Raw genomic sequence first — 15,117 nt, 5'->3', positions numbered from 1 at the left:
CTCCTCTTCAATTTTTTGGAAAGTCTGAGAAGGATAGGTACGTAGTAGCTATTCTTCATATGTTTGGTAGAATTCCCCTGTGAAGCCATCCAGACCTGGACCACACTTGCCCTGTTCAGAAGTAAGGCCAGGTCAGAGCCAGCTCTAGACCAGTATGTGGTTCAAACCTCTCATTCCCCAAGGAGGATCCCCGAGCTTCTGACACCCTCTCCTCACTAGGGTGCAAGTCCAGACCTGATCATTTCTCCTCCCTTCCTATCCAACTCCATATGGATCTTTCTTTAGTCTTGGTTATAGAAAAGCCTTTCTCCCAGCCTACACTTTGTTTCAATGACAGTAGGTACACATGTACTGTATTTCTGAGGTGTTCATGGGGGGGAGGGAGCTCAGCATCCTCATATTCTGCCATTTTGATCTCCCTCTTTCAGAATTATTATATTGCCTTTATTAGTTTTGCAAACTTTCTCTTGAAATTTCTAAACTTTCAATATCACTCCCAAATAGTAATCATACTTCATTTTATTATCCAAATGTGTCAGCTTATATTGCCAATATTAAAGAGGAGTTGTGAGAGTGGACATCCCTGCCTTGTTTGACTTCAGTGAAAATGACTCTACTAGTTTCCCTTGAGCATTATGTTGGCTTTGGGGTTAAAAGGCTTTTTTTTCCTTCCATTTTCTACTTTTCACTCTTTACATATCCCTTTATTCATCAATACTCCTCTGTATACTTCCCCCAAAATACAAAACTCTTATACAACTACAGTACAATGATCAGAATGATGAAATTAACAATTTATGTTCTAACCCACAGAACTGATTTCGGATTTCAGTATTTGTCTCAATAATGTTCTTTTTACCAAAAAAAAATCTAAGATCGTGCACTGCATTCAGTTCCTTTAGTATCGAATCTGGAACAGTTCTCTGAGTCATTTCTTTGTATTTCATGATACTGACACTTCTAAAGAGTACAGTATATTGTGAAAAATATATCTCAATTTGAGCTCGTCCAACGTTTCCTCATAAGTAGGTTTAGACTCTGAACTTTTGGCAAGAATACTACAAAAGTGAGGTTGAGTTCTTCTTCTAGGTGTATAACACAAAGTACATGCTATTAACTGGTTCTATAACTGGCAGTGTTCGCTTTCATCATTTGTTCATGGTGGTGTCTACCAAGTCTGTACAGGTAAAGTATCAATACCATTTTACCCATAATAGATATCTTGTAAGGAGACAATCTGAGGAGGTAAATACTGTGTTCTTCAATTCCCCCACTAGTTTTACAGTGCGAGTACTGAGTTAAAAATTTACTTTAGTTTATACTTTTTACACTCGTCAGTGTGGTTATGTTATTTATGCTATGGCATGGCATGGTTCATCTGTTCTGATAGCATCCAGTTTTAGGATTTTCCCTCCATCTTTATTGATTTTTCTTTTTTTTCTTTCTGAGTATGTGAAACATGAAGACAACTCCAAAGTCAAGACTATTCAAAAAGTATATTCCAGTAAGTATCATCCCTTTACCTCAATTCCCTCTAAGCTTTCCACTTCATTTACATACACACACACCCAACGGGTAGCCAATCATTCTATCTTATCTTTTTTTTTCTTTTTGGTCAAGTGACCAGATACATGTGTATATTCTATTATTTCCCTTTCTTTCTTCTAAAAAAAACCTCGAATACTTTTAGACACTCTTTTGCACTTTTCACTTAAAAAAATGTATCCTGAAAATCTCCCTGCATTAGTCCACAGAGATCTTCCTCATAATTTTTTGCAATGACAAAAAAATCCATTGTATAAGTTGTACCACAGTTTATTCAATCATTGTCCTATATCTCAGCATTTAGGTTGTTCCCAGTATTTTACAAGTACAAACAATATGGTATTTAGTAACCCTGTGAATTTGTTTTCATAAAACTGGAGGTATATCTTCATGGCAAATTCCAGAAACAGGATGGCTAGGTCAAAAGATAAAAACATATGTAATTTTGGTAGATAATGTCAAATTTCTTTCCATGAGAATTGTATCAATTTGATTTCCCACAAACAATGTAATAGTGTCTGTTTCCTCACAACCTAAAAAAAAGAGTGTTGTTATAACTTAATTTTTATCAATCTGATAGGCGAAAATGGTATCTTGGTGTAGCTGTATTTTGTAGTTCTTTTCTTTCATATGTTTTAATATCTGCTTACTACAGTTTCACAGGTACTTGGGTCTATTTTAGATTTTTACTATACTGCACTGATGTGAGAGACAGTAAGTTTTCTCTCTTAAACATATTAAGAAAATATGCATCTATGTCTGTTTTATTAGAATGTTTTAAAATCCATTTTGTCAAATGTTTTTTCAGGAACTACGAAAATAGCTGAAAGGAAGTGGCAAGGGATAAGAACAGAAAATTCAAGAAAAAGAAACAGAAATGGCTCTTAAGCCACACTCGTAAGAGAAATACAAATTAAATCATCCAAATACAAAAATTAACCATGGATCAATGACCTACATATAAGATCTAAAATGATAAAACTATTAGAAGAAAACATAGAGATAAATATTAAGGCTCTTAGAATTTGCAATAGATTCTTAGATTTGACACCACAAGCATGAGTAAAAAAATGAAAAAATAGGTAAGTTGGACTTCATAAAAGTTTAAAACTTTTGTTCATCAAAGAATATCTTTAAGAAAGTGAAGAGACAACCTACAGAGCGGGAAGCCAATAGCTGCAAGTTATTAACAGTTGCATGTTGTATATCTGATAAGGGTTTAATATCCAGAATATATAAAGAACTCTAATAACTCACAACAAAAATAAAAAGCATCTAATTTTAAAATAAGCACAGGATCAAATACACATTTGTTCAAGAAAGATATACAAATTGCCAAAAGTACATGAAAAGATGCTCAAGATCACTGGTGATTAAGAAAATGCAAATCAAAATCATAATAAGAAATCACTTCATACCCCCTAGGTCAATAAAATTTAAAAATCGGAAAATAAAAGTGTTTTAGAGGATGTGGAGAAATAAGAATCTTCATACATTTCTGGAATTTAAAATGGTGCCGCCGCTGTGAAAACAGTTTGGCAGTTCCTCAAAAAGTTAAAATAGAATTACCATATGATCCAGCAATTTCACTCCTAGGTATTTACACGAAAGAATTAAAAAATAAGTACTCAAGCAGATATCTGCCCACGAATGCTCACAGCAATATTCACAGCAACCAAAAAGTGAAAACAACCCAATGTCCATTGACAGATGAACGGATAAACAAATTGTAACACATACATAAAATGAAATAAATTATCAGTACATGCTACTACTTGGATAAACCTTGAAGACATTATGCTAAATGAAAGACATCAAAAACAAAAGGTCACATATTGGACAATTCCTTTTATATAAAATGACTAAAACAGGCAAATCCATAGGAGTAGAAAGCAGATCAGTGGTTGCCAAGGGTTGTAGGGAAGAAGGGAATGAGGAATGACTACGTAATGGATATTAGGTATCCTTCTGGGGTGATAAAAAGAAGTTTTGATACTAGAGAGAGGTGGTTGCACAACACTGTTAATGTGCTAAAAACTACTGAACTGCCCACTTTAAAATGGTTGTTAATTATTTAAGTGAATTTCACCTCAATTTAAAAAAATCATACTGACATATTTTTAAATCATTCCTAAGAGCAATACAAAAATTTGATAAAAACGCTTTGTTGAAAAGACCAAGAAGAAACAGACATTTTCATATATTAATGATAGGAGTAAAAATGGGTACAATTCCCATATCAGGAAATTTGGCAATATCTAATATAATTACAAATATATTAACCTACAGACATTCTTCCACCAGGAGCAAGTAAAGGTACACACAAAATTACTCACTGTAACAGAAAAAGACTACAGATAATGCAATGGTCTGTTAACAGAAGACTAATTAAATAAATTGTTGTACATACACACAAAGAAATGAATGCTATGATGCTGGAAAAGGGAGGGGAGGGGAGGGGAGGGGAGAGGAGAAGGGAAGGAAGGAAGGAAACCAAGAAAGCTCTCTATACACCAGTATCTTTTTTTTTGGAGGGGGTGCGGAAAGAGCATATATTTCCTATTTATAGATAGACAAATATACAACAAAGTAGTTAAGAGCAATTAACTCTGTGGACATAGATAGGAAGGCAAGAAGTGGTAAAGGCTTTTTGCTTTACGTATCTCTCTCTCTTTTTTTTTTTTTTGGTTTTTTGAACCATGGGAATGAATTACAAAAGGAAAAAATTTTAAGACTACCAGTTGTTTTAAAATCAAAACTCAATCTAACAGGACAATTACACAGTTTAGACAAGATAACACATGTAAAGCACATCACTCAGTGCTTGCCTTTCCCATTTTAAGACTGTAAAATTAACAAACTCACTTTCCTTCAAATAAACTAATCTCTTGCCAATCCTCACCTGTCTCTATACTCTAGGATTCAGCCATAAACTCTCTTTATGTCCTACAGTGTGCTGTATTTTCTTGTCTTCCGGAACTTTTACACAGTCTGTTAACTTTGGCCTTTCTCCTCCTCCTTAATTTTCTCTTACTCAACCTCAGTCCCAGGGTAGAGTTTCTTCCTCTGAGATGCATTTACTTACAAATATCCCCACATTCACACATACACAGAAACACACAGCCTAGGTTGGATCAGAAGCCCCTCCTTGTTATTCCCACACTACCTTCTGGTTAGACATATAGACTTCAGATTGAGACAAGCCTGAATCTAAATCGTGAATTTGGCACTTACAAACTGTATGATGTCCAAAAACGAACCTAAGCCCTGTATTCTCAGTTTCCTGAACTACAGAATAAAAATCACATCTGACTGATAGAAGTGTCAAACCAATATTAAATGAGCTAAAGTATGTAAAGCACACAGCTTGGCACATACTAGTCATTAAACTGTAACCAGTTTTATTATTATTACTTTCATGGCACTGAGCACTTTAGTAAACTATTGGTATATTTCCCTCTTTTTCTTTGCGATAAAGCCTTCTTTAAAAATTAAACTTACTCTTAATACTGGGGCAGAGACTGTCTTGATAATATCTGTATACTTTGGAACAGTGCTTAGTATAACTTAGGTACTCTATAAATATTTGATAAACTTATGTCAATATGGTGAGCGATAACTTAGAAATAAGAAAACCTTCAAGAAATCAATTTTATCAGTGATCTCAATAAAAGACAACCATTCTTTCTGTATTAATAAGCAAAGAACGGTGTTTACCAACTGATTTTCCCCATGTAGCACATTTAACCTGTTAATATTTATTCTAGAGAAGAAAAGTATCTATCAGTTATCTATTAATATGATAAAAATAAAACTTTACTTTTAACAAATTGTCTATGGATTCCAAATGACTGTAAACTTAAGAAAACTGATTTTCATACTTATGTTACCTTGAATTATTTAAGCTTCAAGCATTTCATCTATAACATGAGGACTCAATGAATTTTAGCAACTAGCACAGTTTACAATATGGAGCACAGATACAAATAATATCAGTAAATATTAATTATAAAATCTTATGATCTAAAAAGCCAATTCATTAATTTAAGATTTCCTTCAAAATATTAAAAAATTCAGAAGTCTGTTGAGTAAAACTGAACCAGAAAAAAAAAAGAAATATACTTAAATAAAAATAATTTTATCAGAAAAAGATGAGCACATAATTCCAGGATGAATTATAAAATGACTAACACAAGGTAAAGTAAAATTGACACTGCTGGACTGACAGTCTTAATGTACATCATTTATTCCAACATTTTGTACCTCGACATCCTGAACACTGGATAAAAAAGTTGATTAAATCCAGAAGTGCGATGTCCCTGTCTTGTTTATATGATTCAATCCAGTCATCAACCACAGACTGTGGGGGGAAAAAAACCATAAAATTAAAAATTAAAAAATTTATAGCAAATAAATTTTCAAAAAATTCCTGTTTTTCCATGTGTATCTATTTAAACAAGAAAACTACTTACCTAAAATTATCTCTCTGTAGCCAAATAAAAGTAGAGATTCCCTCATGTTGAAAGGCAATTCAAAGGTAAATTACTAGGTTTCAGAAATTTGTGCAAAATAGAGCACAATATAAGCCTGACTTTACCAGTCACATTAAGTCCAATAATTATTAAACAACTATAGATACTAATATTCAAACCATACTGTGAAAATAACACAAAAAGTAACTTCACTTATACATAGATATAAGCTTTCTGAGTATCAGAAAACCCAGCAGAGAATAAAAAGAATACACACCATATATAATAAAATGCATTTTTTCCCAGGTATACAAGGATGACTCAATATTAGGAACTCAAACAATTCAATTTATCAACAATGTAAAGAAGAAAAATAAATGATTTTAATACTAGATCTCAAAAAGGTATCTGATAAAAATCCTGCAGCTTAATAAAAAATGTCTAGAAAAACTAGTGTTATGTGATATGTTGGTAAACAACATAAAGACAAAGACTACAACATATTTGTTGTTGAAATCCTTAACACTTTTCAGCTGTAAAAAAGAATGAGGCAAGGATGCATCCCTAAGCATTCAACACAGATTTTTAAAGTTTTTAGTTTGTGCAAAAATTAGTAAAATATCAGTAAGCACAATTCTCCTTTCCTATAGTTGATAAGAAAATTTGAGTCTCTACCAAACTGACTTGAAAGATTAATAAAAAAATTTGACAAGACAAGTGACAAAAGATAAATGTACAAAATAAAATTTTAATAGTGGCAATATATAAGAAATATAAATAGATTGAGAAGGCTGTTCACAATGAAAATCATCTAAAAACAAACTCAAAGACTGTATAAATTTTAATGATGAAAATTATAAAAAACTTACAGGATATTGAAAATGACTTAAACTGGTTTCATATACTGAATTTTTAAAAAAAGATTTAGTGCTGTATCAATAGTCTTTCCAAATTGCTAGATAAATTTAATGTGATTCCACTTAGCATACTACCAGGCAGAATTGTTGAGGGTCTTTCTGGGGGTGGGAGGTGGGAAAGCACAGGAGACCAATAAAAATAATTTTTTAAACAATTTTAAATAAATTTTTAGTTTTGTCCTTAGGTATAATTATATACAGTAAATGCATAAATCTTAAGTTACTCCTTGATGAAAGTTTACATATACATACACCTGTATAACCATAACCAAAATGAAAATATAAAAAAATTTCCAGAACTGAAACAGGCCACCTCATGTTCCATTCCAGGCAGTAACCATCACAAATGTCAACAATTTAACTATTATTCCTTTACAGTAGATATGTTTTTGAAATTCATATAATACTGTGCTTTGTGTTTGATCTCTTCCAGTCAATGTTTTATCAGTGAGATTCAGTCATGTTATAGTATGTGTTATCAGTAATTCCTTGTTTGTACTGCTGGATAGTATTTCATTGTATTAATATAGCATATTTTATAACCCATTTTACTACTGATGTACATGAGAGTCATTTCCGTTTTAGGGCTATCACAAATAAAATTGTTATGAACATACCTGTACACATTGTTTGACATACACATTTTTTCTGCAGTATATATACCTAGTAGCAGACTTATTAACAAACAGAATACATATATATTGAGGGCCAGTACACAATGTCATCCAATTTTCCAAAACAGATGTATTAAATTATACATCCTCCAGCAATGTATGATATTAGGTGCTCCACATCCTCACCAATACCAGGTGTTGTCAGCCCTTTTATTTTAACCCATTCTGCTGGAGTGTACCCCTTTCCCTTCTTTAATGATCTCTTCTGAGGAGCAATCGTATTTCCTTCTCTAATATGAAAGGGGGACTTTATCATTAACTGCTGATGTATATAACACTGTTTCTCTGTCTCATCACATTAGTGTCTGGAAGATTTTGTTTTAAAAGTACAAAGAAAATACAACGGTGGTAGGAGAGGCTAAAAAGAAAAAGAAAGAACAGCATGGTATCTGTTCAGGGTTCACTTCTGTTGCATAATGTGTTCAGGCCCTCTTGGCTAAAAATGGTGGTGAGGCCTAAGAATGGATAGAGCAGGTTAACAATGACTTTGAGACTCAGGAGCAAAGCAGAAATGCTTTGTGACCCAGGTAATGAAGTATGGCACAAAGCAGAGAAGGAAGCCATTTCCCCACTTCTATATGGGGCCCAGCATTGTGAACGCACTCTGAACATGGTGACCAAATTTTTCTTTAGCTCCCAAAGCACAAATATTAATTTATAATCCCACCAGTTATATATGAAGAGCACAAAACATTCTGAATAAATAAGACTAATGAGGAGGGACTTGCATTAGAAATATTAAAATAATACAAAAATACTGAAAACAATATAGATTGAAAGTAATGTAGGCCTAGAAAATACAAGACAGTAGAGCACAGAAACAGATCCAGGTATATTTAAAACAAGCTATAACAGAGGAGATATTTCAATTTTAGATGGAAAAGGGTGGTTTATTTAATAAATAATACTGATATAATTGGTTATTCACCTGGAAGGAAACAAAGTTATACCTTTTAAAAGTTAGCAGAGACGTGTAGGGGCAAAGGAATCTAAACAACTAATACAATACCGTAGTGAAGAATTCAATACAGAATGTATTTATTATTTATTTACCCATTCAACCATTCTGTATCTTTTGATTAGAGAACTTAGTGAATTTACATTTAAAGTAACTACTGATAGGTATGTGCTTATTGCCATTTTGTTAATTGTTTTCAAGCTGTTTTTGTAGTTCCTCTCTATTCCTTTCTTCTTCTCTTGCAACAAATGAAAATGGCAATGTAACATACCAAAATTTATGGGATGCAGCAAAAGCAGTTCTAAGAGAGAAGTTCACTGTGATAAATACCTACCTCAAGAAACAAGAAAAATCTCAAATAAACAACCTAACTTTACACCTCAAGGAATTTTTAAAAAAAAAAGAACAAATGAAGCCCAAAGTTAGTGGCAGGAAGGAAATAATAACGATTAGAGCAGAAATAAATGAAACAGAGACTAAAAAGCCAACAGAAAAGATCAATGAAACTAAAAGCTGGTTCTTTGAAAAAATAAACAAAATTGACAAACCTTTACCTAGACTCACCAAGAAAAAAAGAGAACTCAAAAAAATAAAATCGGGGCTTCCCTGGTGGCACAGTGGTTGAGAGTCCGCCTGCCGATGCAGGGGACGCGGGTTTGTGCCCCGGTCTGGGAGGATTCCACATGCCGCAGAGCCGCTGGGCCCGTGAGCCATGGCCGCTGAGCCTGCACGTCCGGAGCCGGTGCTCCGCAACGGTAGAGAGGCCGCAGCAGTGAGAGGCCCACCGCAAAAATAAATAAATAAATAAAATCAGAAATGAAAGAGAAGTTACAACTGATTCCACAAAAATGCAAATGGTCATAAGAGACTACTATGAACAATCATATGCCAACAAATTGGACAACCTAGGAAAAAAATGAGTAAATTCCTAGAAACATACAACCTAGTAATACTATATCATGATGAAATGGAAAATCTAAACTGACCCCAATTACTAGCAAGGATTTTGAATCAGTAATTAAAAACCTCCCAACAAACAAAAGTCCAGGACCAGAAGGCTTCACTGGTGACTTCTAACAAACATTCTAAGAATTAATGCCAGTCCTTCTCAAACTCTTTCAAAAAAAGGAAGAGAGTGGAAATCTTCCAAACACATTTTATGAGGCCAGTACTACCCTGATACCAAAACCAGATAAAAAATGCCACAAGAAAAGGCCAATATTCCTGATAAACATAGATGCAAAAATCCTCAACAAATATTAGCAAATCAAATTCGGCGATGCATTAATAGGATCATATACCATGACTGAGCAGGATTTAGTCCTGTAATGCAAGGATGGTTCAAGATGCAAAAATAAATGTGACACACATTAACAGAATAAAAGATAAAAACTGCATGATCATATCAATAAGTGCAGGAAAAGCTTCTGACACAATACAGTATTCATTTATGACAAAAACTCTAAAACAAACTGGGTATAGAAGGAACAAACCTCAACACAATAAAGGCCATATATAACACCCACAGCCAACATTACTCAATAGTGTAAGGCTGAAAAGATTTTCTCTAAGATCAGGAAAGACCAGAGTGAACAAACACTCTCATCACTCCTAGTCAACATAATACTAGAAGTCCTAGCCAGAGGAATCAGTCAAGAAAAATAAAAGGTATCCAAATAGAAAAGGAAGAAGTAAAACTTTTTTTTTCAGATGATATGACCTTCCATACAGAAAATCTTAGACTCCATCAAAAAACTGTTAGAAAAAATAAACTTATTAAGTTGCAGGATACAAAATCAACATACAGAAAGTAGTTGCATTTCTATACTACATAAAATCACATTTCTATATTAAATCAAATTTAATAAATCACTAAATTTAATAGCAAAAAATCCAATTTAAAAGTTGGCAGAGAAACTGAATAGTTTTCCAAAGAAGGAATACAAATGGCCAAGAAATATGTGAAAAGACGCTCACCATCACTAATCATCAGGAAAATGTAAATCAAAACCACAATGAGATATTAATGTCACAGCTGTTTGCAACAGCTATTAAAAAGATAAGAGATAACAAGTGTTGGTGAGGGTGTGCATTGCTAGTGGAAATGCCAACTGGTACAGCCACTACGTAACACAGTACAGATGTTCCTCAAAAAATTAAAAAATAGAACTACCATATGATCCAGAAATCCCACTTCTGGATATATATGCAGAGGAATTAAAATCAGGATTTTATTAAAATATCTGCACTTCCATGTTCACTGCATTCACAATAGCCAAAATATGGAAACAAGCTCAGTGTCTGTTAAAAGATGAATGGATAAGGAAAATGTGGTGTATATATATATATATATATATATACACACACACACACACACACAATGGAATACTAATTCGTCCATGAGAAAGAAGGAAATCCTGCCACTTGAAACAACTTGAATGAACCTTGAAGGCACTGTACTAGGTGAAGTAAGTCAGAGAAAGACAAATACTATATGATAACACTTATATGTGGAATCTAAAAAAAAAAGCCAAACTCAGAGAAATAGACACAGAGTAGTATTTACCAGGACTTGAGGGTAAGGGAAATGGTGAGAAGTTGGTCAAAGGGTACAAACTTCCAGTTGAAAGATTAACAAGTTCTGGGAATACAACATACAGAACAGTGACTATAGCTAATAATACTGTATTATATACTTGAATGTTGCTAAAAGAGTACATCTTAAATGTTCTCACCAGAAAAAACAAATGGTAATAATGTGAAGGGATGGAGATGTCAGTTAAAGCTATGGTGGTAATTATTTTGCAACATGCTAATGTATCAAATCAACACACTGTACACCTTAAACTTACACAATCTTATAGTCAATTTTATCTCAATAAAGGTAGAGGAAATAAAAAGGAAAAAACTGCCCATCTAGAATTTTGTATCTGGCCAAAAGGTATCTTTCAAGTAAAAGCAACATAAAAACTTTTCAAAGAAAACTAAAACAAAACCAAGCAGATAGACTAATATACACTCCTCTTGAAAGAAAACTACCCAGACTGAATAAAAATCAATCACATGATATTTACAAGAAACACACTTTAAATATAATAGCACAGATAGGTTGCACTAAAAGGGAGAAAAAATGTATATCATGCAAACATTAACTATAAAAAAAGCTGTTATGACTAAGTTTACAGCAGACAAATCAAAACAAGGAATTACAAACAAAAAAAAAACATACTTTATGGGACTTCCCTGGTGGCGCAGTGGTTAAGAATCTGCCTGCCAATGCAGGGGACACGGGTTTGAGCCCTGATCTGGGAAGATCCCACATGCCACGGAGCAACTAAGCCCGTGTGCCACAACTACTGAGCCTGTGCTCCAGGGCTCACGAGCCATGACTACTGAAGCCCGCACCTAGAGCCCATGCTCCACAACAAGAGAAGCCACCTCAATGAGAAGCCCACACATCACAAGGAAGAGTAGCTCCCGCTCACTGCAACTAGAGAAAGTCCGCGCACACCAACGAAGACCCAATGCAGCCATAAATAAATAAATAAATTTAAATAATAAATAAATAAATGTCAGTGTTTACATTATTAAAAAAACATACTTTATAATAATAAAGTGCTACATTCATCAGAAAGATAAAACAATTATAATTTTTTACATACCAAATAACAAGAGTCCCAAAATACATAAAGCAAAACTGAACTGAAAGTAAAAATATGCAAATCGATAACCACAGTTGAGATTTTTACTGTATGTCTATTGGTAACTGATAAAAGAAGCAAACACACAAACAAAAAATAGCAAACATACAGAAGATTTGAACAGCACTGCTAATAAACATGACCTAATCAACATGTATAATTACAACACCAACAATTAGAGAATACACATTTATTTTAGGTACACACTGAACATTCACCAAAAGACCAAAAAGCAAGTCTTTATGAGTTTTTAAGGATGGAAAAAACACAGGGCACATTCTCGGACCATTTTAGATTTAAATTAGACATCAGTAACAAAAACGTTACCTAAAATATCCCCAAATGTTTTGGTAATTAGGGAATATTTTGAAGTGAATGATAATGAAAATACAACATATCAAAATTTGTAGAATGCAGGTAAAATAGTGCTTAAAGGGAAATTTATAGCTTCACATACTTTATAATAAAAGAAGTTCTAAATCAATGATTTAAGCTCCCACCTTAAGAAACACACATTACATTTAAATGTTGGTTGTCCTCAATTAGGGAGCAGGGAAAGATATTACTCCAAGATTACAAGAAGAAACATTTCTAATAACATATCCACAGCCTCTCAAAGAGGTCATAGCCTTAGAACATCTAAAATACGAGGTATAGTCACACAGTCATTCTGGGACCTAAGCTGACAGAGGCTCTATTATCCTCTCTAAGAGGTTTCTAAGGTTGATCCTGAAAAGTCAGTATCCAGCTGATGAAGAAGTAAACACAGAAAAGCATGGCAGATTTTTGTAATTCAGCTTTGGAAGTAGTACATATCACTTTCTCTAATACTTCATTGGCAAAAACTTGTAAACTAGCCACACCTAGATAGAAGGGGAGCAGAGGGCTTCCCTGGTGGCGCAGTGGTTGAGAGTCCGCCTGCCAATGCAGGGGACACGGGTTCGTGCCCCGGTCCGGGAAGATCTCACATGCCGCGGAGCGGCTGGGCCCATGAGCCATGGCCGCTGAGCCTGCGCGTCCGGAGCCTGTGCTCCGCAACGGGAGAGGCCACAACAGTGAGAGGCCCGCATACCGCAAAAAAAAAAAAAACGGGGGGGGGGGGGCGCAGAAACATGAAGTCTGTTTTGGCCAGTACCCTCCTGGAACTTTCTCCACGATGAAAAAAGAAAAATAAATTTTCGGTAAGTGGCCAGTCATCTCTGCCAAAATCTGCCCCTGTGGCTATAAATATTTATATGCAGCCTTCTTCCTACACAGAAATAATACTCACCTGCATGGATACTGTAAGTACTGTTTACTGGGGCAAAAATACTATCAATTTATATGTCTATAAAAGAAGGTTTCACCAAACTAGAATAAAATGTAACTAACAAATGAGCTGTACTGATACGTTAGCACTAATGATACAGTAAGTTATTTGTGACATATTAATTAAAAAGAGAAACGTATGATTCTTTTAAAGTAAATGGTATCACACACATGCATTTATAGTAGCATACAAACAGATATACAAAAATTCAAACTGTGACACTGACAGGCTTGCCCTTGATTCATTCCAAGAAGTTTAAATCTAAGACTTTACTAAAATGAAAATCTCTGAGAACTTAGCCACAGATCCTTAAAGGGAAACCATAAGCCAGCATCTGAATCACAGATAACAGTCAAATGATAAATATCATGACATTTGCTATATGATTTTATCATATTACAGTATAAGAAGAAATTTGTAGTAGTTAGAAGTATAATATTTTTAAAACTGAGAAAGAAAAACTAAAGAGAAAACAAAAAGAAAATGTCAAGGATAAGAAGAGGAAATAGAAATATGTGAAAAAGAACAGTCAATGTCATGGTTAAAAATTAGTTTTAAATCTGCCTCTAAGCTTCTTATAAACTAAACCTTAAAAAAAGATAATCAATTCAATATGGATATCTACACAGTACACTGAGTGCACATTCTTCAAACTCTATTAGATAAATATACTTCTTTCGGCAGACCATTTGATAGGACCTCGGTTAAACAGACAAGGTCATAGACAATTAGTATTCTATATTGTTGCTTAAGAGTAGATTCATTTGCTTTGGAGAAATACAAGCAGATGGCAATATAGTTACTTCATAAACTAAAGACCCTAACTAGGAATCTTAAATGAATAAAGGGCCCTCCCTCTTCCCAACCAAGAATCACTATATAATAAATTAATATTTCGATGAGTTTTTTCACCATAGCCCTTAGTAATATCATATACATGTTTTCTGTGAATGCAAATAAAAAAATAAATACTACATAGGTAGACTAAGAGTTCTTTATTACTCCATGAAACTAGACTGTTATTTTACCCTCAGATATGAGCTAAAATGTTCTTGGTTTTCAGAGTTCTCTAAAGGCTGCTTTTTCTTCTTGTTGATTTTTGTGTTTTAACTAACTGCAGTTTCTGGCCAATCTGATCATATCACTGTCCTTTTACACAACTGTATTATCTCCTAAACTTAGAGAAATTTGTTTTTAAGCTCAGATAAATGGTGTGACATCACATGACAGGCCAGATTTTATTCCAGAGTTACGAATGGAATCACAGATTGTAATATCATTTCAATGCCATTTTCAGAAAAATAACTCCCATTTCATACTTTTACTTGATGCTAATCTTAGTTTTGTTTTTCTTTTGTTTTGTATTATTCAGACTGTGAAATAGAAAGCTTCTGTCAACAAGTATACTTTTCAGTTTAATCTGATAACCTAACTAGGTCTGAAGCTGAGTACTGTAATAGTGATGTCTAAATAAATTGGTACAGATAAATTAAAATGACATTTTAAATATCAATTCTCTTAATGTAAAGTTTTTATATTCT

General features: G+C 33.7%; 1 protein-coding gene across 4 annotated transcripts in view; it reads right to left on the bottom strand.

Moving 5' to 3' along the window:
• Nucleotides 1–15,117, bottom strand: part of STAG1 (stromal antigen 1) — a 434,108-nt gene that overhangs the window by 243,997 nt on the left and 174,994 nt on the right. For all 4 annotated transcript variants that reach the window (XM_029214246.1, XM_029214245.1, XM_029214243.1 and 1 more), the window contains exon 5: nucleotides 5,809–5,905. In XM_029214246.1, coding sequence (XP_029070079.1) covers nucleotides 5,809–5,905 — 97 coding nt within the window. The remainder of the gene's footprint in view (nucleotides 1–5,808; nucleotides 5,906–15,117) is intronic.

The sequence above is a fragment of the Monodon monoceros genome, unplaced genomic scaffold (assembly GCF_005190385.1).
Source record: "Monodon monoceros isolate NGI ecotype Baffin Bay Population unplaced genomic scaffold, NGI_Narwhal_1 Super_Scaffold_11, whole genome shotgun sequence".
Classification (NCBI taxonomy): domain Eukaryota; kingdom Metazoa; phylum Chordata; class Mammalia; order Artiodactyla; family Monodontidae; genus Monodon; species Monodon monoceros.
This window is presented reverse-complemented; position numbering and strand designations above follow the sequence as displayed.